We start from the raw sequence: 27,225 nt of genomic DNA on the forward strand, positions 1-27,225 counted from the left end.
CAAAATACTTTTGTTACAGCTTTCTGAAACTTGAACTCATCTTTAAATTTACTCATCATAAATTTAGCTTGCTTCATTTTCTTTGTAAAGTATTTGAAATGGCATTTTCATGGGATCACTTTGGATTCGTGTTTAAACTTTGACACCCATATATGAGAACTTCCTCATATTCTCCTGTCCATCCATAAGCTGCAGTGCAGTTTGTTTGTGAGAGGTTTGGTGTACTGAATTGGCACATATACACCAAGTGAAGAATGCTGCTCCTCCAAAGCTAGGGGTTGGACACACTCATTGCTGTAGTTCTCTTCCCTCTTCAAAGCTGTTCTTTCATAGTCTGTTTAATTTTATGTCTAAGGCTACATAATTACAGATGCTGCATTGTAGCTGGTCTTTTAAAACAATATATTAACTTATTTGGATTGACTGTTTTCCTAGGGGAAAGTGAAGGGGGTGGGAAAGGGGGTCAAAAATGAAGGTAATTCTGAAAAGACAAGTGGGGAAACTGCTCAGCTGAAGTTTTATAAAAATCTGACTTGAGTGTTTTTTTTTTTTCTTCATTTACTGTGCTTGTGTAAACAGTGTGACACCGTCGCCACAACAGGTTCGGGTCTGTCCTCCCCATATGCTACCTGAAGATGGAGCTAATCTTTCCTCTGCTCGTGGCATTTTGTCGCTTATCCAGTCCTCTACTCGTAGGGCTTACCAGCAGATCTTGGATGTGCTAGATGAAAATCGCAGGTGACTGGCCATCAGAGACTCTTGCCAGCTTTATTGCATATTTTTTGGCTCCTTTTAGTGGCCTGTGGTGTCTTCCTTTTATGTTTGCACCTTTGTCTCTTTCTAAGATGCAATGGTTTAAAATGGTTTGCTTTGCTTTCTTTTAATTTGAAATTATTGTCCAAAATTCACATTTCACAAGATTCTGTTAGTTTGTCTTCAGTCAGGGAGAATAGTCAGTATAATGATTTTTTTCAAAGGCTTTGTTGACCTGCTGTAACTATTTGATTCCATTTTGGGATATGCAGAGGGACACTTGGATTGCGTGTGGGATGTTGAACTGAAACATACTAATTTTCTTTAGTAAGTCTTTTAATTTCATCATTTATGATACTAACATGGTTGGATTAATGAAGCAGATTTGAGAAGTGTTGTTAGTGTAGCTACCAGGACTTTTTTTTCACTCCTCTTAACTAGGGATTTCTAGGCCTGTATTGAAAACCCCATGTGCTATTATCTTTTTGATAATACTGATATTTTTCAGTATTGATAACTTATCTCACTTCAGAACATCAAGTAAAATCATTAGTAGTATATTTAGACTTGTTCATATAAATAAATGGTTTGCCATTACTTCAAATACTTTTTGTCCTTGCTTCATTACTATATAATGTTTTCAAAAATGAAAGCTGGGAAGTTTTTTGGCATAGGATGGGGAAAGTACAGTCAGTTTCATTTCAGCTGCAAATATTTTATCTAGTAACTCTCTGAGTAAGTCTTGGAGTTTCATAATCATTTTATTAGACTATTAAATTTTTGCATTTTGAAGAATACCCATGAATTCGGCGGGCTCTCCTGATAAACCTTCGTTACCTTAGGAACTGATTGTCTCATGGCCTGCTCTGAACAGACTTTCTTGTTGAGTGCTTTTTAGCCTTACACGGCCCAGGTGTTTTCACCGCACTTCATGAGCCCTTGTCCGTCCTGCTCCATTGGTGTTTCTAAGCCTTCCCAGGGTTAACTAGGAGATACAACTGGGCCCAAGGACTTCGAGCTGACCTAGAACGAGCCTCCAAAGGAAAGCCCATGGCATGGGAATTTTTATAAATGTATACCTGCCCCTTCCCAAGGGTTTCGAGTCCCTTTTATGCTCTTTGAAGCTTCCAGGACTGTGTTAGAGTATTTGGAGCCTGTACGAAGCAGCGTGGTTCAGAAGAAAGTGCATGGATTCAGGGGTTGTTCAGGTTCAGTCTTGATCCACCCCACCAAATAGCATGGTGGCTGTGGGCAAGTTGCTTAGCTTCTCTGGGTCTCATTTTCCTCACCTGTTTAAAGGGGGGCAGGTAGTAATAATATTACCCAGTTTTCTGGATTCTTGTAAGGAATCTTCCACTAGCACCACCAGCTTTATTTACGATACAGGGTTAATGGCCTCAAATTCTTTATTTACTCTGGTGGACGATCCTTCCAAACATACTGGATATAAAGTACCTGGCACTTAAGAACCAGTATTTCCAAAGGCCTGTTTGCTCCTCCCTCCTGAAAATAGACTCAGTCTTCACCAGGCGTCCTCTCGAACTTTTTAATTACAGTAGGTCCTTAGAAGAGACCGGATTATCAGTCGAATTATACAATATCGTAGCAAATGCTATTACAGTGAAAATATTTGAATGAGATATTTATAAATTCTATATAGATTAAATAATAGGTAGATGACGAAGCCCCAGTACATTAAAATTACATATACATAGTTCAATGCAGCGATATGGGACTTGTAAAAGTAGTTGGATTTTTGTTCTCCATAATGGGAAAAAATTTTGCCTCAAATTCAAAAGTATAAAATCAGAAATCTTACTAATGTGAAATTTACTTTGTATTTATCCCTTTTCTGGGAAGGAATTATCTTTTCTTATTCACTTAAATGAGATATATTTTTTTTAAATCATCAAGTAGTTGTATTGATAATTCTTCGCTCCTGGATGCACCCCATTAGTTAACCTTGGAGCCTAAAGGGTTAGGTTCTCATTAGTCTTATTGGAACTTTCATTATTGAAAGGGTTTTGAGTTTTTATCATTGTACTTAAATCTCTTGCAATCTAAATGTTGAACAAGATTTAATCAGAATCGTAAGTACTAAGTCAATGTTTATTTCTATCATGAGAACTGTTTAACATGACTTTTCAGATGTAAGAACTAGGAATGTGAAATTTGGATAATGGTCTACTTGCATGATTATAAAATAATACTGCTTATAAAGTTTTAAATGCTTTTATGTTTCTTGCTGTGTATATCATTTTTTTCCTTTCTATTTGATTGCTCTTGGCTGTTTCGCTAATGCAATATCTTATCTTTGGCCTTGTGCCATCACATTAGGGATAACTAAATTAAGCTCGAACTATTTGACAGGGAGAGAAGAAGCCGACCTTCTGCCTGCTTTGTTATAAAATAATGCAGATTCACAGTTGCTTGACATAAGAACTATTTTTAGTTTACACTTTAGGGGACACTGTGGAAAGGTTTATATATTATGTTTTCATTTTCTCATCTTATGAGAACTTACATGATCTAAAACCAAGCTCAACGTGAAGACAAAGTTAAATTGTAGGGACACATTAGAAAAGTTTACACAGGTCATTGCTGTGCATTTGGAAAACTGATGTATCAGAACTTGACCAAAACACCGGAGACAAGCACCAAATGTGCTCTTTGGATTTAAAATGCTGGAATGGTTTAGTGCTTGGCTGGTGAGGAAATGCCCAGATCTTCCAGTATCTGCTGGAGCTCCATACTTCATTCTCCAATGCAAAATATTCACGCCTTTAAAAAGAGACTTACTTCATATGTAAGAACATTATTTAAATATTGACAGATTAGTCATGTTTAGCAGCTTAATTTTTAGTTTTAGAAGGGACTTGATTATACAGTTTAGCTTTGAGTGAATAGAATAAGAAACCAATGTGTAAATAATTTTATATTTTTTGCAAGTATCTTTATAAATAGTTTATTTGGAAAACCTAGAAATGCAAAGTTGCACTTGAAACAGTGATTGTTATTTATAATTTGTCTTTTTAAAAAATGTGTATAATTACTGATCCCCCAACTAAATTGTTTTATTTACTGTAGCAGATTCCTTTTTATTTTTAAACAAAGAAACACATATTCTGTGACGTCACATTTTAATACACAAGTTAACGCTGAAACCTGTAGATCCCTGGATCTCAGTCCCTGTTGCCATTTTAATTACAAAACATGTTGTTGAGCATATTATCAAACTTGAAAAGATTTTTTTTAATGTTTTAAATTATACTTATGGTAGAAAGTGGTACTTGAATGAAGCTTCTGACTTTGCCAAATGCCTGTCTAATTTACTTTTATATTATGTGTGTCAATTGCCAGTGTAAGAAGACAAAATGAAATGCGTTGTGAAAGGTAACTGTATTATTTTCTGGCTCTGCATTATAAAAGGGAAAGCTCTGTGGTGGAATGTGTAGACTGTGGCAGATCCGGCTGAGCATATTAGTGTGAATTTTTTGTTTTTAAAGCTTTAGGTAACACATAGCATGGGCTTTATTTAGGTAAACATTTTCATGTTAATTTAATGTAAGATTATAGTTAACTAGTAACAGTTTTCCTAATGCCACATCATAAATGTGTTAGTAGGATGGGATGATTTCTCAGCGTTCTTTAACCAACAAAATAGAATTCTAACATGTCTCCCCCAAAAGTCTCTGAATCTCTTATCCTCTAGGCTCCAGAAATTTGTTTAAGCACCAATAGTGCCTTTAGGAAGCATACAAGCCAAACGTGAAAATTTCCTTGAATAAATTGAATTGACATAAAATAGCAATTTGTGTTATAGCCAAGATTCTACAGCTGTGCCAACTTACCCCAAAAAAAAAAAAAAATTGCTGCATTTGGTATTAAATGTTTACTATTGGGTTGTTGGAAAAGTCAATCATTTTTGCAACGAAAAACATAAAAAAATTCGTCATGACTTCCGACAACCCAATATAATTAAGGTTTGACTTGATATTTAAACTCAGGCAAAACCTGATCAATACTTAGAGAATGAGACATTCAAAGGAGAGTGTAATAATCCTTAAAATCCTTAGGTGGGTCCTATACCTCAACCTCCTTTCTCTGCTTAGTAAATATTGCTGATTACTTTTTGGGGAATTGACCAGTGACCTTGTGGGGCTGTTGTTTTCTGATTTAAAAACGTAAGATGTATTGGGGAAAAGGTTACTGCTTACCTAGGTTAGGAACAAATTGTCCTCTGGACACAGCATGGACTGAGACTAAGTGAAAATCCCCACAAAGTTTTCCAGCGCACCGTAGTCTTCATTTCCCACAGCCCTGTATGTCACTCCTGGTTGTCTCAAGGTGACACTCGCCACTGGCCAGCGCTCTGCCGTGTGTCCCTCAGCATGTCCCCTGACCTCCTCGGCTCCAGAACGGAGGCCTGCAGGTTTCTCTGGAGAGCTCAGGGTTTGAGGGAGACACAGCTACACTAAGCTATCAGGCACTCATCAAAATTAATGAGGGGGGAGGAAGCAGCCGTAGGAAATGGGCGTTATGTGAACGGACTTGTTCACTTTCGAGATGGAGCTGTGGATGGCAGACGAGCAACCATGACCATGCAGGCGCTACCGAGCACTTCCCGACATGCTTCGAAAGCTGGCGGTGATCTTTTTTCCAACTAGAAGAGAGAAATGATACTCTAAACAGAGTTGTCCTCTGTCTTGAATTTCATAAATGAAAATTTAACACCCCACCCCCTGAAAACTTATATGTTGGTGCTATTTTGTTGCATAGATTCCCTTTGTTGTTTAACTCATTGAAAATGTTAAATTTATGAAAATCATAAAATGGAGGACATGTGAGACAAAGAGACTGAAAGCATTTGAAATATATTGTATTGAAACATACAATGTAACCCCATTTGACATTTCCCTGTCTTGTTTTTGCTTTCATTGTGTTGCTCTCTGTTTCCTGGCTCTGTCTTGCGCTTCTGCCGAAACCTGCCTTAGACCCATGCTGCGTGGTGGGTCTGCTGCCGCCACCTCCAACCCTCATCATGACAGCGTCAGGTAAATTTGAGCCTTTGTGGTTGCTGGGGTAAGTCTCTGGCTGGGTTTGTATCTTGCGGCTGCCGTGCATGGAGTAGCCATGCCTTTCCACGGTGGCGTGAAGTCGTCCTACAGCTTGCCGCTGTGGGTGCGTCCTGCTTTCCGGAGAGAACAGGGAGTAGTCGCTCACCACACTGGGCCACGAGAGGCAGAGGGAAATGCTTCATGATGATCAAGTATCATGTGGCTGAACATTTTATTTAAACACAGTTTTAATAGCTTATAGTAGATCATGCCAAAACTCAGAAAAAATCATCTTAAATCTTGTTTCACGTGCATCGTTTTAGTTGTTGCCAGAGGTTCTGTCCAGCATTTCCTTTTTAGTTGTTAATTGTCTGTCAGGTCACTTTCAATGTGTAGATATGCTGTCTTGTCTGTAAGCCGTCATCTTAAATTTGGGGAAATCAGCATTGACAGTTTGGAGAAATTAAATGTTTATAAAGGGAATTTAGTTTTAAGAATTTTTGTCAACTGTTCATGTAAGCTTTTCTCTTGTTTTTGCCCCTTTCTCACTTTCACTCCCGCTTATCCTGAGTGATTTTGTGTCTGTTATGCACAAGGACAGATAGAATGGCACACACAAGTACTTCAGGTTCTCAAGTGCCCACCTCTCCATTTTCCATCTTCCTGGGGGAAGACGCACAGATAACATTACCATAATTTTTTCAGAGCCAATTTTGTTTACTTCAAGCAGAAATATAGCAATAGATTTTCAATTGGCAGCATTATTTCCGTGATGAGAGGAAGCTGGCGCATTTATTTTTAGGCAAGAAAAGAAGGAAGCCTCAGTTTCTCGGTAATCGTGAATTCGGGTGAGGGGAGTTGGAGTGTCCCCAGTGGGCCCGGCCCCCTGCTGGCTTGTCTTTTTTCACAGTGAACTCAACCCATGGTCGGCTTTCCTTGTATGTTTCTAGTAAGTCGATGATCCTTTTACCTCTCTGTGAAAGTATTTTCATCCAGGGAACTGACTTAGCATTTCTTACAGTTTTTAGTTCTTATAAATACAGGTTTTAGTTTAAAACACGTGGTAAAGTAATGTTTTTGTCTGTTTTAAGTTGAATTATATAGGTAAAGTATTTTTGCTATATCCTTAGATGTCTTTGCAAATGAAGATTTCCTTCACATATATTGAAAACCTTGGTTAATTCAAGATTGAAATTGAGCAATCCTTTCAGTTATACTTCATTTGCTATGTTCAGTTCAGGTCCTTTACCTTTGAAGCATTTGCTTGTAAAGTTTAATTTTTTTTTCCAGTTACCCATCTCATTGTGACCTCATGGAAATCAAAAGGTTCTCATTTTGAGGATAAAGGGTAGAGAAGAGGAATCTTCAACTTTATTTTCTTCTACTAATTGTTTAATAATTCTGTCTTAATGTTCAAAAGAATAATTAATTCAGGTGTTTGTAAGCCCATAGTTCCAGCATCTGCTAACTTAGCAGCTTTCTTCTGTAACTGATGCAGTTTCTCTCAGTGTTCAAGATGTTTAACCTGTTCCCATGAAAAAAGGGCAGCTAATAAGAAAGCAAGTTAATTTAGCCATCAAAGGCACATTTAGAGGTGGTTCTAGATGATCAGAGTCAGTGCACTCCACCTACCATTGAAACTACAACCTGTACACTTATTTATCATCAGTGTTCAGAATGATGACACTGAATCATTAAAGTATTTCTGGATTATTTTGAAAGGTATTTGAAACAAAAGGATTTTCCAAATAGATTGTCTTTAACATGTCTGATGAAAAATAGAATTCTCTTCATCCCCCTTCATGTGGTAATGTGCCTTTTATGATGGGGGCTTGCTTGACCATGTTAGAATATATGGTCTATGTGCCAACTCTCTCTAGATTACATAGAAATAACTTTTAAATTCAATTTCTTTATATTCTGTTCACTCAGAAAAGTTAATATGCCATTTTACTGAAATAACCATATAGGATTAAAAGAGTAAGGATGGAAATATGTGAAGTGCAATGTAGGGTATGTAAATTGTATCTCAATAAAGCTGTTAATTAAAATATATTTAAAAAGTGGAAATCCAGGCAAGAGGAAGAATAGCATTTGTGTGTTTTTGTTTCTCAGAAGTTTATTGTCATTTTATTAAAAATCACTGCCCTTTTAGAAGTAACTGCATTTGAACATTCAAAAAGTACTTTTTAATATGCTTTCTTTGGAGTTTGTCTTAATGGCTTTTCAGTGTTATTTTATACACAGCCTCTTAATTATTTGTTATCGAGCCAATTCTGGATCTGAATGTAGTGGTAAGATGTTTTCGGTTGATTTTATAATTGCTTCTGTGGGAGATGCAGTATAGAGGAAATAATTGGAAATAAGAAGTATAGAGTAGAAATGGCAAAGAGCAATGAGACGCAGAGGAGGTGGGGAAATAAAAAATGGTTAGTCTTATTTTTTTTAGCTAGAGTTAGTGTTCCCTGCCAGTGAGTCTCAGCAGGGACTTGTATGGACCACACATGGACATAGGTGTGTGTAAGGGTTGTGTATTGTTACCCTAGAGGGGCAGCTCTCAACTCTTTTCAGCCAGGGATCCTTTCTAACAATGCCAGTCCCTCTGAGTTGAAAAGTGTCTCCTTATTTATATCTTAAGTCAGGGTTTTCTTCTCATTCTCAAAGTTTCAGGACACTTTCCCAATATTGAAGGTAGTTGTTCTCTTAAGCTTTTCTCTTTGCATTGTCCCTCTGAGTTGAAAAGCGTCTCCTTATTTATATCTTAAGTCAGGGTTTTCTTCTCATTCTCAAAGTTTCAGGACACTTTCCCAATATTGAAGGTAGTTGTTCTCTTAAGCTTTTCTCTTTTCATTTCTTTATTCAGATTGTAAAATATTTTAGTGATTCAGATTGTTAATTACCAGTCTTTTGAACAATCCTTTGAGCGTCTCACAACACATTGCGTGACTTGCCAGGAACCCTTAGTTCTAGTCTAATATTAAGTTGTATTTTTCTTTCTGTGGGCTAGGTATGGCATTGCAAATGCAGACACAGTTGAAGGGACTGCAGATGACATGACCGCGGTGGATGCAGCTTCACTCAGACGGCAGGTATTTAATGAACCAAATAAGACGTAACCCTAAGTGATCATCATGTAATGCTTAAGGTGATGGTTTCTAGCATCTTATCATTTTCTCTTCTGTGGAGCTCATGAATTGAAATAGTTTATCTATCAAGCTATTTATGAAACCATAATCGATTTTTCCCATTTTGATTAAAGATACATATTAAACCACCATTTACATGTTTTGATCAGCATAAAACAGTATTACCAGAATGAATTGATGTAATCCTGGCCAGTAACAGAGAATCTTGACATTTTAGCAAACCAGTAAAGCCATAAATTCCTCACTTGGCATTTTGAAATGTAGAGCCGTCGCTTTGGGACCTGTGTTACTGTGTTTGAAAACCCCGTTTTGGACACTGCTGTCAGTTTGCATAGGGTCTTTAGACAGCTGTTTCTCCTGTTCTATACCGAGTTCTACTTAGAACTACAGTTGCATGTGTATGTTTTTAATAGGTACTCACAGCTTCTAGAATCACTCAGACATGCACACATGTGGAAAAGGCATATTTGATGTTCTCATTATTTCTATGCCAATGAACATGGAGGGGAAATGAATGAAAATAAAGTATTTCTAAGAAAAGATCCAAAAACTAAATATTCCAGCATAAGAGTAAATCAGAATATTATTTTAAAGATTTAATATAATAAAGGGATAATATGAAGCAAATACTACTTTTTCATTTTTAGTCTCATTTATCAAAACAAGTGGAGGCTATATTGTACGTTCTTACATATTTTCATATATTTATTTATACTTTGCCTATTGAAGAAAGGGGTTTCTTTGGTATTTACCATTGAACTCACAATTATAGCAACAACCTTGTTTTTTCTGAAAATATAATTTGAGATGTAGTGTTTTAACAACATTCATTTAATCCTTAACTTAGAGGGTGAATAGTAGAGGACAAAGCTGCAGTAATTATAAACAAGTCCCACAGTGCTGTGAAACCTTAAAAGAAGTAGAAAGCCAGTTGGGAAACAATGAATTTCTTAGATCAGTAACAAAACTCGAATCACAAGAATATTGTACAGAATTCATATTTGTGACCCTGGCAGCAGTAGAAGCTACTCCTGCAGCTTTCTTTGCTGCCAATTTGGGAATTCGGCAGTCTGGAGTCCATTTAGTCGAGTGATGAACAGATCATCATGGGTCACTTAGGTTCAAGATGCAAAATGTTTTCCACTGTCAGGGAGATATTAAAAGGCTGCCTTGGTTGCTACTTCTCAAGTATGCCCAGATAGAACTATTTTAATGACTCAGAGCAATGCCGTTTTTCTCATTGACAATAAAATAGGATCGGTAGTGTAAGAACATAGTATCCCATGGGATCGAATAAACTGTTTTCCCCTACTTTGAATAGAGGGAAAAGGTCATCTTTAAGCATTTTTATTTTTTGCCGAATTGGCCCTAACAAAAATTGTTGCCCAGCACTGATCAAAGTGAGGCACTTGTTCAGATTGTGAAAATGGTCACCCTGCACTGCTGTGTCTGTTCCGTCAGTAGACTTTTTCCCCATTTCTTCTCAGGCCTTGAAGTGCTGTGGGTTAGGCATTACAGAAGTTTTCCTCCTTCAGCTTCTCCAATATAACGATGATAATCCCTTGGACTCCCATCATGCTTTCAGAGCTCAGTGTGTTTTTACCTAAACTTTGCAGGTTGGGTTCCCTGGAAATCAGGTTTTGGGGTGAAGAAGAGTGCATGGAGAAAGTTTACTGGGGAGCGTTCTCAAGGTTAACATCTGTGGGGAGGGAAAGGAAGCAGGACTGGGCCAAGGGGAATGTCGGACTGCAGTGCAGTCAGAACACAGGCTGTGTGCAGCCAGCCCTGCGAGGAGCTCCGAGGCTGGGAGGACCCTTCAGAGCCGGAGCGCGCTGCACAGAAGGGAGCCTGAGCTTGGGCAGGGCAGTTGCGCAGCCCAGGGCTGTTCACAGCAAAAGCCAACAGCTGAGGACTGCTGTCACCAGCGACACTCTAGCAGCTGGGGGACTAGCCTTTCAGCCCTGAAGGTCTGGGGGGCAGGTCACAGGGCCCACTGCAATAGGTAAATATGTGGGATCCTCTCAGTAAATCAGAGAGGCACACAGAGAGGAAATGAAAGCAGGTTAAAGATGAAAAACAGAGGCTGAGTGACAGAAACTCATAGAAGGGGCCTAGAAAGGCACAGGCGCCCTTGTCCTCTCTGCTGTGCTGAGCCCACTCTGTGCGCTCAGGCTTTCCTGCCAGAAGGGCAGCATGTGACAGCCAGCCTCCTCCGCTCACTGTCTAATCAGGGAAGGAAGGAAAATGCATCCTTTCTAACTCAGAAATCTGGAGATGGGAGAAGAGGCAGTCAATTGAAACTGTCATGGGTAATATTTTTTTCTATATATAGTTTTGTTTATTTTGCTCCAGTTGAAACTCGCCATGTTTGTAATTCCTCTGACAAATTGTACTACTTTATAAGAATCGGATTATTCCATGCATTAAAGCTTCTATTTTGTTTTTGTTGTTCTTCACTTAGATAATCAAACTAAACAGACGTCTACAACTTCTAGAAGAAGAGAACAAAGAACGTGCTAAAAGAGAAATGGTCATGTATTCAATCACCGTAGCGTTCTGGCTGCTTAACAGCTGGCTCTGGTTTCGCCGCTAGAGGTAACCTCAGCTCAACAATATCGTCTCAGCAGCTGGAAATGTAGAAAATTTACAGACTTCTCTGTTTCTGTGTTTGCATTGTATGCTGTTTTCTAGTCCATGCCCTGAAAATGTATGTCTTCCAGAACAGAAGGGGAAAGACTTACATTTGCAGAAGTAAAGATGCAGTCTGTCAAACTTAGCTGTATTCACTTTTAACCAGCTCTGCAGTAACACCTACCTAAACTTCTCCCTTTGCATGTTTTGTAAATAGGCTCTAGGTTTTGGGGTTTTTTTTAAGGCATTAATTTTTTGCCTCATCAGTCTGCACAACTAATTCTCTGAATGGTAGAGGGGTAGGGAATGGATTTAGAAAAGGATCTGTAAAAGAGAGATAGCCCTTTCTTTTGTCCTGTTTCTCAAACACTATTAAACAGTTTTGTTCATCGACATGTTTGCATCCACTTTTCAACATTAGCACTTCTGAAGTCATGGTCTTGTGTCAGATTTAATAAAATCAAGCCACCTCATGTTTCATGATCACCTTTATTAAAATAGTTCCTAACATTTTCAGCAGTTTACCTATATGTGTGTAAAATGGGCATTCTTATTTTAGTTTTGCAGATGGTTTTCTATAAAGTACATTTTTACTCAGTTCATGTGTGAATGATTTTAAAAAAAACCTATAGAATAAGGTATAATTGCAGTGTATTTAATAAACTGTTAACCAAAGCAATATTTGTTTTATCGAAAGATTTTTGTTTCATCAAATTGTGTTGTGAGCTATTACCATATGTTACCTGATAGGAACCTGAGTCTGTTTCAGGAGCAAGTAATGCAGTTAATGACATGGCAGGTAGCAAGACCCTCCTGTGCTTCCTGTCACATCTTCATCCTGGTAGTGAGTAGTAGGTGCTGGTTGCGCTACAAGTGGTTTTCTAGTTTGTAATATCTATAATGTGGTGTAGACAGAAATACCTTGAGTTGTATAAGGTTTTTCCATTGTAATATATAGCTAATATACTAAATGTCATGAGAACTGAACACACTGATAAAACAAGTCCTGGAAGCTATTTTTCTTGCTGTTTTTTACCAAACACTGGAGGCCTGAACTGTCTCCCTTAATGGCTGTGTCGGGGGCAGGGGCTGTAGTTCCATGTCTTGGGTAGGCACTAGCTGTAACAGGAGACTCCTGGTGAAACTGGGACCCCAAAAGACACTCCCTCAGCGAAAGGGTAAATGAGAAGTCGACTAGCTATCCAAAAGGGGACGACAAAGAAACCCGTCCACCGGGCCAGAGATCTGAAAATACAGCTTGAACCTCTCTAACTCCAAAGCCACACTCGGCCATGCTGCCTCCCTCCCCTGCAAGGTGCTTGTCACTGTAAGAAAGCGGTTTTGGAGTTGAGAGGAGCAAACGCACTCCTGATCGGGGTAGTCAGGAAATACTTCTTAGGTGTGTGAGCCGAACCTTGGAAAATATATGGGATTTCAACAAGCAGAGAATGAAGCAGAGATTCCCGGTGCAGGGACCGGTGGAAGAAAATGGTACAGTCGGGCCAGTAACGGTGGGCCACCTAACACCCTCAGTCGCGTCACAGCCAACAGAGCAAGTATGTTGTACCATGTTCAGAACTGTATTTAAAGGTTCGCTTTTGTTTTCTCCTAGGAATACTTGGAGCATTTGCGAGTTATTTACACTTTGAGAGAGCGTTTTATGCAAGTAGTATATTTTCAGAAGAGCTTTCCTTTCCTGCATGGATGCCTGTTTTGCGGCTTCTTAGTTGTATTTGCCGTTGAAATTGAACTGCTTTTCTGGGCCTCGATTTCGGAAAGGCTTAATTTATCGTAACTGTTCTTTTACTTAACAATGTCAATGTTCCAGATGTTCTTTTACTCAGCGTGTCACTGAGCAGAGATGTGTGTGCCCAGCACTGACCTAAGTACTAGGAGGTTACAGCAGACACGCCACAAATGCTGCTCTTAAGGAATTGACAGATTAATGGAGGAAGAGGAAGAGAATAATGTTTGTTAAAGAATTAGAGGTTGATGAAAACAATTTTATTGAGGAAGAGCAATTGGAGATAATATGCTGAAAGACGGAGAGAGGAGACTGTTTCGCATGTGGATAAAGTAAAAAAAGAAAACAGTAAAGATTCCAAAACAAGATTGGACATGGGGATGGAGGTGAGAAATAAAAAACGGTGAGCTTTGTAAATGGCTGAGTGCATTGTGTGTGTGTGTGTGTACATGCATACACAAACACCTTCGTAAGTTCAGGTGCCAGAGCAAAGATGGCATGTCCCCATGCGATACCTAACCACGCATGGCCCATAGGCTTTTAGGCATTTAATTCATGGCAGCAGTTTCCACAAAACTGAAATAGCAAAGCAGTAACTTCGCAGTGATTTCAGCTGATTGTGCTGCTGTGAACTGTCCTTTCTTCGGGCCTCTGAAGTGGGAGGCTTGCGCCTGTCTCTTTGTGACCCTGTAGGGACCCAGGTCACCTCCCCCACTCCCAGAGTGCAGAGAACACTGTGCACCATCATTGACCTTTGTGTTCAGTCAGTTGCACACACTGAGCTGTCGTGTTCATTTTACTTGTGTTTAAACGTGGTGGCTATTAGCCGTTTGCCATTCTATTAATAAGCATTTTCCTCAAAGCCGAGTAGCAAAGATAGGATTCATTCATTCACTCAACGAAGTATTCTTGATGGCCCTGCTTGGTGTCAGGCATTGTACGTGGTACTGAGTATACCAGGCGTGAATAACAAAAAACAGATCCCTGCACCCGAGGAGCTGGCGGTCACATGGGGGAGAGTGAAACTTAAGAAATAGGCACAAATAAAATGCTACCACCACTGTGATGAGGACTAAGTGAAAGAACGCTAAAGGAGAGAGTAAAAGGGAAGCTGCTTTTCATGAGGTGGGAAGGGAAGGCCTCTTGGAGAAAGCGAGGTTTGTGCTGAGGTTGGGAGGACTTGGCCGGAGACTAGATGCTGGGGGCTGTGGCCTGGGCAGGGAGACGCCTGCTCACCTGAAGCAGGGAAGAGCTGATGAACAATGGATGGAAAGGACATGGTGGTCCCTGTTAAATGCTCTTATACTGATGGACGTACAAATAAAAGCATGTATGTTCCGTTGTGACAGGTGTGATCATTGTGGTTTGGGGAAGTGCTAACTTAGTTTGTTGGAAGCCCTCTGGGAAGGCTTCCTCAAGTAGGAAATATTTAAGCTAGACCTTAAGGATAAATAGATATTTACAGGAGCATAAGGAGAAGTCCTTTATATAGCAGATAGATTCAGAAAATAATGTCTGTAAGTTCTTGATGTTATTGATTTTGAGGGGCAGCTACAGTACAAGTATTGTAAAAGTTAGTTCTAAAATCTTAAGCCCAGTAAACAAATAATTTAAATAAATGGCAGGAATGATCACATTCAGAAAACAAGATTTTTAGTTTTGTCTGCTTTATAACATTCTAATGTAAATACACTGTTTTGTTATTCTGCCTTTTAAAAATTGTCATATAGAGAAACCAGTTTTGAAAGACTGACTTTTTTCTAGGTATTATTGTTTTTTAATTGTGAAAAATGCAAATATAGGAAAATAGAAGAGTATAATGAATCAACATATACCTATTACTTAAGTAAGTGTTTTAAAAACATAACATTTTCTCCCAAGCACATAAATACACATTTCTAAAAAATAAGGACATTTTCCTGTATAACCATAAAACCATTATCAAACATAAAAAAGTAACAAGTCCTTAATATTACCTAAACCAGTCCTTATACATTTTTCCTCAGTCATCCCAACAAGGCCCACATAATACATGAATTGAATCACGTCTCTTTGTTCTCTTAATCTTGAATAGCTCCCCCAACTCATCCCTCCTTTTATTTTTTTCTGTACATTTTCTTGTTGAAAACAGAAGTCTATTGTGTATTTATTGACCCCTCCCCTTTTAGAATTTGTCTGAAAATGTCTCTTTCCCTGGATTTCCTGTAAGGTAGGAATTCAGTCTACAAGCTTGATTTAGGTTATATATTTATTATTTTTTCTGAAAATATAAAGAACTACAAGAAAAAGGTCCCATACTTTCACTTCCAGGATGACCTCTGTTCCTTCTCTCCCGGTCTCTCGTTTCCTTACCCCTCCCCTCTCTCTACACACACAAGAATATAGTTAGGAAGTTCAGATAGTACAGAAAGATACAGAACAAATGGATCGCTTTCCTGGCCCCGCGGTGAGCTGCTGGGAGCTTTCCTTTTCCATATGAAAGCGTTACACTTTATATGTAAAAGGTGGATTTTTTTTTTTAATTACCTTAAAGGTGACTTTAAAAACCTTTTGGACTAAAATGATTCCTACAGCTTTCTAGATAATGCTCTACTATTGAACTTCTAACTTCTAAAGAGTGTCTTAAATGTAATTCTCAAATGACTCCACCTGCTGTTATTCCCATCTTATCACCGTGAAACTACACAACTCGACTTCTTCGCTTTGAGACTCCGCACAGACAGCCCAGGAAACCAATCACGATCTGACTGAGCCCAAACAGGACCTCGAGAATTCCCACAAGCAGCAGCCCTAAAAATACTGTGAAGTGGATAATTCTGTGTGTGTTTTCTTTCGAAGTGAAGTATAAGCCGCTGCTGTCCATGGAGGTGTTACTCGCGATGGGAGGCCTGAAGTCACCCGGAGGCGCACAAGAGTCATTGAAGAACCACTGTAGGTTGAAGGATTCATCATGAAAGTCACTGCAAAATGAAAGAAATGGGAAGGTATTCAGGAATGTCACTGGCCCTCCAAAGAAGGCAACATCGTGCCCAGAATAAGGACAAGCAGAGTAAACAATACTTTTGAAATAACTGCCCAGAAATTAAGCTAAGCTCAGGGCTTGAAGCATGTGTCCTGGCGCTCTAATAGCTGTAAAACTTGCTCATTGTATCTCCTCATTCAACATCTCTATAGTACCTGCTCTTAGGTGGAACCATGGGAAATTCCCTATGCCAACAGTGCCTGGAGGTCAAGGACTGCCTGGGGTTCAACCTACTCACCAAAGATAGAAAAATACATGAGCTTTCCTTGCGAAGGAGACCAGTGCTTAGTGTAAATCCTCAGTGTTGCATCTGCTGTTCATCCAGATGGACAAATTTTGCTCAGAAAAGACACATTAAATCTGTCTAATTGAAGCGATTTGGGCCCGTTGTAACAAGGTATAGAAAGTGAGAAACTTGCAGCCCTAACACATCTATCTGGTTTTCTACGGAGTAGGACTAAGTGTTCTTAGGGAGTTTGCATTTGGGGCGCCAGCAGCTGGCATGTAACCTGGGAAAACCCAGGTGTTTCAGCACATGGAATATGAGTATGCTTTTTGCAGTTTGCAGCAAACCTAGGATCACTCGGGTAATGTCGACTCTATCACCCCAACGAGAGTGGGAATGCCGGGAGTGCTGTTATCTCCCGAGCTGAGCCTGGTGCCTGCTGCACGCTGATTGTCATCTGCTCAGGGATGGATGTGTAGAGCATTGTGGTTACAGTCTAATTTTATAGTTCAAATCTGTTCATAAAGGGCATTTTCTTTGGATTTTGGCTGATAATGTGTAAATTTTGAGAGTTTTCTTTTTTAATGTAGCAAGATAAGGGAAAAGGAGGAAAAAACATTTTTTATGTAACTACAGAAGTGAAATCTGGTTCTTTTCCAACCTGAGCAGCATATCGATAACCAGTGAGTCAGACTGTTCTTTCCTTTCAGTTTTGCAAATCGTGCTTAGATTCAGGCACAAAACCGTCAACAAGACTGAAAGGAACCATGGATATGTAAGTCTTCGGTATTATTTGTTACGACATGACTTAAACTTTTGATTCACTCCTATGCCTACCATCTATTTATAGTATGTCTGCATGAATCTTTTGGCTGCTTGGTTTCTTTCAGGGCTGATAGGCTCTAATTTTTATTGTGTTTCTATTCAATTTTTAACAGTATAAAGGTCATCTATGCTTGGGGCTTGTAAATTAGTTCAGAAGTGTTGAGAGTCAGTGTGCCCACCTTCCCCTAGGGCGTCCTCCATCACCCTCACAAAGGGTGAAAGTTAAGTTTGTTGTATACATACAGAATTTGTTTATACACACATACGCAGCCACAGAGTTTTAAAAGACAAGCCACCTGAGTCAGTTTACTCTCCTTAGACAAGACCGTAGTACCCAAAGCAGTCAGAATGTAGGGTTTCCTCCATTTTTATGAGGTCGTGCCAACTGGAATTAATGTGCTGAGCCCCTACAAATCTTTCCCAGTAGTTCCGTCCGGGAAAAACATGGCACCGTGTCAGCACCACACTAGTCTGATCGAGCTGCCTGCTGTGTAAGACAGTCAGTGGAAGGTGACTCACCTGAAGTTTCCTAATGAAAATTGACAGTTGGCAGTGCTGTTGTCTTGAGAGGTACAAACGAGCGGGCCTTCTGAGAGAGCCTGGAGGGACACCGCCATGCAGTACCCGGCACCAAGGATTGTGATCACACTCCAAAGCGAAGAAAGGAACATCTGAAAAACAAAAGCATGTTGGCACGTGATGGCGGGTTCCTGTCTGTCTCAAGTTTTGGCGGTGCATGTAAGTCGTTAATCAACCGCTGCGGTTCTCCAGCCACCTTATAGTCCTAGATCTGAAGGTCACAGTCTGATTAGGTGTGGATTCTAAAAGACAGAGGGCTCAGTATCTGCCATGCGATTAGACTCTAAAAAGATTATTGGTCTTACCGCTATTTCTGAAAATCCTGAACTTGTATGTGCCTGAGCCTCATCCATTTCAACTGACCAGTGAGATCTGTTTCCTCCTTCCTATTCGATGTACTTCCTACTTCATCGAACTTTGACTTGGTCTTGACCACCCACCCTTCGATGTCTGGTTTCTTGTCTCCCAAATCTTTAATCTGGGTCTGGCTCCAATGTTGTAAGTGGCCAGTGGTCAGCCTCTTGTATTGCTCAATCAACAGCGTACTGTCAGAACAGGGTTCCACAACCTCAGCACCGCCAGCGTTTGGGCATCTTGCTTCGGGGCCTTCCCTGTGCGTCGTACGCTGTCTGGCAGCATCGCTGGTCTCTATCCACTAGATGGCAGCAGCACACCCACCCGCCCAGTTGTAGCAACCAGAAATCTTTGTAGGCCTTGCTAAATGTGTGTGTGAGGGGGGCTGCAAAAGCATGAAATCTGATACTACGAAGTATTATGGCCCAAATGAAAGTTGGTGTATGTATATATTTTCCAAAAAGCTCTGTGTTGTTTCAGTGTGTTATTCCAATGATATTTATATTTTAAAATCTGCAGAAATGAAGGTAAGGAATGCTTTTTCTTTGGTGAGATAATATTACAGCTCCTAGAGGGATCACGTGTTGTGTTCTTCAGACCTGCCTTTAATGAGTGTACAGAATAAATGGCTATAGCATGTGTCAAAGGACCTAGGGCTTTACAATTCTTTCAATAACCCCGGGAGGTAGATACTATTATTCCCATTTTATGGAGGAGAAAAATTGCAGTTCCGAGGTTGACAAGGTGTCAGGATCTCACAGCTGTTAAGCACTAGTGCCCAGGGTTTAATCACTACCCCTACACTTCAGAATCACTGCCCTACAGAATGATGGATTTGGGGTCTAACTCATATCCTGATTCTTCCGCGCTACTGTGGCCTGTGTAGGTTACTGGAATTTGCTCATCCAGAAGTGCCACTCTTTTTATTTCAGTCATCTGTTATTTCTGATGTCACCACTAGGGAGAGTCTGGCTTTAGAAAATGATTCCAAGATCTGTATTTTCCTTAGAGTGGGGCTTCATTTAGATGACTCCTCAGGACCAAAGTATTCAGAAACAAAATCAACAGCTGGACAAAGGGAAGGAGCATGGAACAATTAAAGGAGGGGGAACAGTGGGGACAGTTAAAATAGGGGGCAAGCCTTGGTGGCAACCTGCTCCCCTCCCTCCGAAGGTCTAGCCTTTGTGTTTGATGATGCTTTCGTCTTATCTATACTTGAAAGATACGAGGTATGACTTAAACACCAGTCCTCATATGGCTGCCACCAAGTGAGAAAATATCTCTCTATTGCACCTAATCAATATGAGCTGGGGGTTTTGATTAAGCAGCCAGCACCGCTGTTAATAATAGAGCAGAGCAGTGCGCCCCCACCCCCGCCCTCAGGGGCCCCCCAGCGTGTGACTCTGTCATGTTACTGAAGCATGAGTTCCCATTATTTTCAGGGTTACTATGGCAGAGCTGCTACTCTTGGTGAGTGAAGCCCAATATCTGCATCAAAAAGTGGTTTGTAGGGTATCAGATGGGCACTTGTCTTATTAGGGAGACCACGTCATGGACAGTGTAGATGCCTGACCACTGTGCTGTACACCTGAAGCTGAAGCTGAATACTGAATGCCTACTCTAATTTAATATATATGTAGTCACAGGATATGGAGTACAGTACAGGGAATAGAGTCAGTGGAATTGTAACAGCGATATACGATGTCAGAGGGGTAGTAGATTGGGGAAGGGGGGTTATCACTTTGTGAGGGGTGTAAATGTCTATTACATTGTTTTGTACACCTGAAACATATATATATATATATATATATATATATATATAAAATTAGGGATAAATCTCACAAAAAGAAGATTCTTAATGGAAATGTGATTTGAAAGAAAAATCTATATAAGTATTCTGATATTTTTGAGTTCGGGGATTCAGAAATATCTCAGGATATTTTTCTCAAGAATGTTTTGAATGCAATATAGAGGTAATGCAAAATCCAACTGCAAATTATGGTAGTTTAAAAAAAGAGATGGAGGGGAACCCAAAAACTAATATTTATTGAATACCTACAATGAATGTATCAGGAACAAAGATAGACTATAGATAATTAGCAAAGTAATTATAACCCTAGAAAAATATCAAATGTCAGGAAAAGGTACTTTTTAAAATATAAATTTCCTAACTGTTAGGAATATACATGTGTAATGAAGTAAACATGTACCCTTTTAAACAGTGGTTCTCACCCCTGGGAGCACATTAGAATCACCTGGGGTGCTTTTGAAAAATACTGACAAAGATTCTCTGAGGACACAAGGCATTGAGATTTTTAAGCTCTTCCCGGGTGATTGTACTGTTTACTGTTCCCATCAGGCTGAGAACCATTGCTTTAAAGCCTCAAGCTCAGACAGGAATATTTACTGTGGCTGTTAGTTATTGATCTACCTCATCCCTTAGAGAATTCTGAGAGCCCTCGGTGTTACTTAAGAACCATGTTCATGACATAAATATTGGGTTGTCGGAAAAGTCATGACGTATTGTTCTATGTGTTCCATTACAAAAATGCATCATGACTTCCAACAACCCAATAGTAAAGACTGAATTTGGGAGTCTGAATGATTCAGATAAAATTCCACTTATTAGCTGTGCTACGCCGGCAAGTTATTTGCTTCCTCTGAGGGTCAATTTCTCAGTCAATAAAACAAAGGTCATAATATTCCCACTTAAGGGTTTTGAGGGAATTAAGTGAGATAGCATATTTGAAAGTGTTCTGAGCATAGTGACAGAAGGTTCATAAGGATGAATTTACTTTTAACTTAGTTAAACTTTTTTATTCATGTGTGCTAAATGTTGGGAAAAATAACTGCTGTCTAAGTGGACAAGAGCAATTGACATTCGGAGCTAGTGAACCAATCTTTCATATGCATGAGAGAACGGAGGGTTCATTTTTCCTGAGTATTTTATCCAGACCACAAAAGTAACAAGTCACACACCGCTCTGAGCGTGACTGATACATCGTGCTTTGAAAACCTTTAGATTGGTGAAACTGAAGATTGAGGAAAGGCCTGAGGCTGGGTCCAAAGCTAAATTTTTACTTAAAAAAAAAGAAAAACTTTACACTTTTCCATATTATGATGTAATCCTCCTAAATACTACATTTCTAAGACTGGTCCTTCCTGCCACTGGAACCATACAGTGATTTGGTAGCTACTGACCACCCAGGTGGCTTTGCTTAGATGCATGACTCTTGTCTGCACTTGTCCTCCAGGCCATCTGCACCATACTCACCCCGATTCTGTTGTTACAGCATGCTCTTTTTCTCGCTGCCAAGGACATCGTTGCTGCTGGAATGACCTGGAAATTAACAGGAAAGATGAGTATTATGACTTCTCATCAGATGCAAAAGCAGTAATCTCTGCCTCCCATTCACCACCAGTTGTGGGAAATCCAGGCTCAAGAGAACAAGAAGGAAGTGTGGCAGTGCCCTTGACCTTGGGAACTTTGTCATCCCCATTCCAACCACAAAGATGAAAGAGTGAGGAGGGATGGGGGATTTCAGGATGACAGTTTAAACTCTTTCATCTATGTTGCTTTACTCTTAGTTATCTTTAGAGACTTGGATTTTCAGTAGAATGAGTTATTTATTCATTGTGTCTGAAAGAATTACTGGCATAATCCAAAATTCACTTTTCTTTCTCTCTCGCTCTCTTTTTTTTTTACCATAATCTTCAGCCACTTATCCAATTTCCCAAAAATTGTCTGAATTAATCTGGCAAACATCCAGAAAGGAAATTCATGTTTTTGTTGGCCTGGCAGTTGGAAACTAAGAATTCTGCCACCACTCCTCTCCCACTCTTCTAACTTTCCTGTCACTCCCAATGTCACCATCTCGCTAGTTCCCCAGCTTAGGGGTTGAGAATTATGTTTGGTTCTGCATTCTTCTTTCTGTTCCTTTATCCTTGATTATTAATGGCCTCTCCTTACATTGATGTTCAAAAATCTTGTATATATTGCATTCTATATCAAAGTAAATCCATATTGCTGAGGAAGGCTGTAAGAAATGACATCACATTCTCAGGACCGAGGTTTCAATTTTTGGTAATATCTAGTCAGCAGCTATGACTAGAAATTCTTACTGGAAGAAATTTTGTATCCTTGAAGCCTGAAATGTAAATAACTTCCTTCCACTTAAATTTTAGCTGGAAGTTTTTGGCTACCTCAGCACAGCTGCCCTGCGTGGTTGACGCTTTTCTTCTGCTCTTGGTTTTCTGACGTTTTCTTGAGTTCCAACAACATGCCAGGCACTCTTCTCCATGCCAGGTGCTGCTTGTTGTAGTTCCTGCCAACCTCATCACAGTCCTGTGAGGCAGGTGCTGTTATTATCCCCACTTTATCCCATGAGGAAATAAGGCACGGAACGTTTGAGTAACTTCTCTAAGAAAGTGGCCGAGTTGGGATTCCAAAGCCCCAGCTCCTCACCACTGGTCCACACTGCCCAGTAATTCTCCTCTATTCCTTTATAGGGCTTGTTCACTCTCATCCTCCCCACACCACCCTCGGTCATTTATTGACCTCTGCTCCTTGCCTGGTTTATTTATTTTTTCCAAGACCACATCTACCTTTGTTCTTTCAGAGCAGGTCTAACATTTAATACCTATTACAAGGCAGCTTTCCTGACAGACGTCATGACCTCTGACCATGGGCTGACTCCATGTCACTTAGGGAGAATACTTTGTATTGTTATCAAACTTGGCTTACATGTAGCCTTAAACCACATGTATATTTGGCAGCCCAGCCAAGCCGGGGTGTAGCTAAGAGCCCAGAAGAAAAGGGAGAAAAGGTTTAGCCATCAACTAGGTATGAGTGTTCAAGGGACTAAACTTATTTTGTGCTCATAAGCTATACTACCTCTGAGCTTAAGGAACAAATAATTTAGAACAGGAAGTGTCAAAGTGGGCCACCATGTCATTTTTGTAAATAAAGTTTTATTGGTACACAGCCATGCCCATTCGCTTACACATTGTCTATGGCGGCTTTTGCACACCAATGGTAGAATTGAATTGTGAGGGAGACTGTCTGGCTCTGAAAGCCTAAAATATTCATTATCTGGCTCTTTTTAGAAACAATTTGCCAATCACTGATTTAGAAAATCAATGAATCTGTTAGAAGAACGTTAGAGCAACATTAAATTACCACTTACAAGGATAAGTCATTCCATTTTACTTATTGGTGTAAATTAAACTCTGCTAACTTTCTTTGGGATTAATTACTTTCAGAGATGCTAAATATTTACTTTCATGGTATAGCTCTTCTGTATGTCATTTGTGAAATCATATACCTTTTAAAACTGAATAAAAGTATGGGTTTCTGTAAGGGAAAATGAACAACACTACTTTATAAAAACAGACGACTATCAAGACTGTTAATTTCACAAAAACTCTTATGCATTCAAATGTGCTTAGAGTTGACTTCATGGCATGTTAACACATCTTCATTACATCATTATGGGTAACATGATAACTCACTATATTTCAACTTTTTTGCTCATTCAGAGCCTTGGAAGTTGAAGGGTCTCTTTATAGGATGGACATTAAAATGTGAAAGTGTGTTGATGTATTTGTGACTGAATTATAAATCTTCCAGGTAATCTGTCAAAATGAGCAATTATGAGAATACTCTTTCTCTTCCATTCCTAAGCACATTTGAATGCATTAAGAGTTTTTGCGAAATTAACAGTCTTGATAGTCGTTTCTTTTTATAAAGAAGAGAAGTAGTAGTGTTCATTTTTCCTTACAGAAACCCATACTTTTATTCAGAATTAAAGTATATGATTTTAAAATGAAATACAGAAGAGCTGTAGACCATTAAAACTCTGTGATAGAATTCAAACTTTTAGGGATCTTCTAAATACTTGCACAGAAGAGTAACACAAAGCCATAGCTCATCATAAATATAAAAACTATATTTTGCAAATGCTTGTTATACAAACATCTTCGAATTTGTTTAACATTCACCAATTTATTCTCTGTTAAGACTTTAATAATTGATGAATTATCATTGTATAATAGGTGAATCCAGTGAATAAGCATGATTAAGATCAGGCTTATAATTAATTTCATATGAAATGGCCTTAATATTTTTTTTAGAAGAAACATTTCAAGTCTTTTTTAGTACGTAGAAAAATAATATCTATTGATTTTTTTCAGTTAGCAGGTAATACTTAAAGAAAATTAATTGCATAACACTTTTACTTTTTATCATGTTCTCAAAAGATGAAAAGATTCACCTGTTTAGAGTAAATCATAAAACCATAAAATGAGTGTGTTTTGTGAAGTAATCAATTACTAACTCCATAGTTTTTATTTCTAGCTACTTCCTGCAAAACCTGTTTTTGAATGAATACTAATTTAAAATCTTACAGCAATTTTGGAAAGATTTCAAGAACTATGACAAAAGTGCTTAACACAGGCAGTGATTTCTTCTTTATTAAGTTTTCCGTATGTTTACAAGTATACTGAGAGTTCAGTGTTTTGAACTAGTCAGTATTTTGACATGTTGGAAAACACACGATTCCCTTTGAAAAAGATATTTTTCCACATTCCATATATAGCTGAGGACCATGAAAATACACCTATATTCTGAACCCTTCTATGACCCACCTGTTTGCTTGTGTGCCTAGTGTGGGGTTTGAGGCTTGATCTATAAAGTGCCTATTGAACTTTTCAATGAGTAGTTTGATGCTTTGATAACATTCTATTGGGTCATCGGGAAAGTCATGATGCATTTTTGTATTGAAAAAGTTAGAAAAACACATCATGACTTTCCTGATGACCCAATACCATACTGAGGAATAGAGATAGCCTGGTGTGATACTCTGTTTATTGAGGGTGATAAAGTAATTTAGTTGTGAACAAGGAAGTCAGATTCTCTGAAACTGTTTCATAGATTTATATAACCTTAACTATGCTTCAGTTTCCTGGTCACTTCGGTTTATGGATTAAGTTATGAACTGCATGTCTCCCCTCTGTCAGCTTGAAACAGGTATTGTGAATAATGGTGCTAATGCTGGTGGCAAACAGCGTTTTGGAGTCAGATAAATCTGGAATTGGGTTTCCACACCACTGTGTGACCTTGTTAACATTCCTAACCTTCTGGCTGCTGGTCAGTTAAAATACAGATGATAATATCTGCTTGGCCAGATTCTTCTAGAGGTTAAAGGAGATGACAGTGTAAAGTGTGAAGCCAGTGGTTGGCGCTTAGCAGTGGTCTGTTTCTGTGTCTTTCTCTTTGTCGCCCCCCTCTCCATTCTCCCAAAAGAAAAATACAGGGAATGCGTTTTGTGATCATCACCTCAGGCTCCTTTGACGCCAGCAAAAAATATGGTTTGACTTTTTTTCATTGTGGCGGGGTTTGTGGTAGAGTCAATTTATATCTAAAGCTACATGAGTTATTCTAATGGATTAGAATAGCTTTCTAATCCTTTCATGGAGACTGCCATGATGATTAGACTTGGCCAGCTGCTCCCTCCTGGCTTCTGGTCTAAATAGCTGCAAAGGAAGTTGATGCTATTCAAGTAGAGAGAAGCCTCCCGAAGGGCAGACACAAACACAAAGATTTACAGTTGCATCGCTCTGTTGCGTACCCTGCTTTCTCGCAGCCTGGAAGAGAAGTTTTATGGTAGGTTGAAGAAGTAGCCCACTACTTCCCAAAAGCTTTTTCTTTTAAGTAGCTCTTTCTTCCAAAAGCAGAGTGAATAGATTGCTCATGATGTTAAAGGAAAAGAAAATTCATCAATGTTTGGGGAAGGGAATGCTTCCTGGAATGGCTTTTTTATGCCAGAGTGGTCTCAAGTCCAGTGTTCCAGCCACAGGACAAGTATTTATCTAAAGCTTAATATATAATGACCCGAGAATGTTTTTATATAAGTCTGGGGATATGACCAACAGCAGTAACCAACCATCATTAAGGATTAGTGATACAGGTAGAAAGCAGTGTCCAGAATGTCCTTAAAAATCGCCTCCATATTTCAGCATCTCTAAAACACTTTGATCATATCAGTCACTGAATTGTCACACACATGTGCATGCACACACGCATCTAAACAAAGTTTCGTTTTTCTAGCAAAACCAGAACCCCTTATCAAGCACCCAAGTGGTGAAACAAACAAAAGCAAGTCTGAATGTTGAACTTCCAAACTTCAGTGTCCACACCCCCATTCTACAAATACGAAAACACAATCAGGATACATGATTTGCAAACAGTAATATACTGAAGAATAGAACTATAGCTGAGATCATCTGCCTGGTCTGAAAATAGTATATATTCATGTCCACATGTGGGTCCTACCCAGGCCTATGCATCAGAACTTCCTGGAGAAGGTCTTATAAACCCAATGCAAGTGCCTCAGGTGATTCAATGATCATATACATTGGGCATTTCTATGTTACACTGGTCGGCTACAGATGTCAACATAAACCTATTAATAATTACTAAGTCTAACATGAAACAAGCACCATGCTTTCCTGTATGTAAGATCTGAGTCAAAAGTCCATGAGGTCAGAGAGCCAGAGTTTCAGGTCCCAGGTCTCTTCGGCCAACTCCCTGTGGTACAAACATTGATATATTTGTGCCACAAGTATCGTCATGCAGGCTATTTGTTCTGCATGGAATGTTTCTTCCTATTCCTGTCGAGCACTTCCCGCTCCTACTGTATTCCCCATGAATACCTTGAGAATAGTATTAGCAAAGGAAAGTTGAAGGAATGAATTCAAAAAATCCCTAGCAGGGCCGGCCGAGTGGCGCGTTCGTTAAGAACTGGCTTGGGACGCCAGAGGGCCCTGGTTCGGATCCCACATATGAGGGCCAGTGACACTGCCCTCCACAGCTAAGATGCTGAACAACA

The 27,225-nt window shown here is 39.3% G+C and overlaps 2 protein-coding genes across 14 annotated transcripts in view; one reads left to right on the top strand and one right to left on the bottom strand.

The window, feature by feature from the left end:
- The window catches only part of MFF (mitochondrial fission factor), a 29,140-nt gene extending 16,874 nt beyond the window's left edge, over window positions 1-12,266 (top strand). For 5 of the 13 annotated variants that reach the window (XM_019657079.1, XM_019657082.1, XM_019657083.1 and 2 more), the window contains 5 exons: window positions 580-738; window positions 4,114-4,146; window positions 5,748-5,807; window positions 8,818-8,899; window positions 11,418-12,266. In XM_019657079.1, the coding sequence (XP_019512624.1) occupies window positions 580-738; window positions 4,114-4,146; window positions 5,748-5,807; window positions 8,818-8,899; window positions 11,418-11,549 (466 nt within the window). In that variant the 3' untranslated portion in view covers window positions 11,550-12,266. The remainder of the gene's footprint in view (window positions 1-579; window positions 739-4,113; window positions 4,147-5,747; window positions 5,808-8,817; window positions 8,900-11,417) is intronic. The other 8 variants (XM_019657081.1, XM_019657085.1, XM_019657087.1 and 5 more) reach the window with 4 other exon arrangements.
- A 3,745-nt stretch (window positions 12,267-16,011) lies between these two features.
- Window positions 16,012-23,623, bottom strand: TM4SF20 (transmembrane 4 L six family member 20). The gene is made up of 3 exons (XM_019657056.1): window positions 21,612-23,623; window positions 17,924-18,075; window positions 16,012-16,291 (listed from the first exon to the last, which is right to left on the bottom strand). Exons 1-3 carry the CDS (start codon window positions 21,657-21,659, stop codon window positions 16,012-16,014), a joined length of 480 nt encoding a protein of 159 aa, XP_019512601.1. The 5' UTR covers window positions 21,660-23,623.
- Window positions 23,624-27,225: the final 3,602 nt, after the last annotated feature.

Source organism: Hipposideros armiger, unplaced genomic scaffold (assembly GCF_001890085.2).
Source record: "Hipposideros armiger isolate ML-2016 unplaced genomic scaffold, ASM189008v1 scaffold_273, whole genome shotgun sequence".
Classification (NCBI taxonomy): Eukaryota; Metazoa; Chordata; class Mammalia; order Chiroptera; family Hipposideridae; genus Hipposideros; species Hipposideros armiger.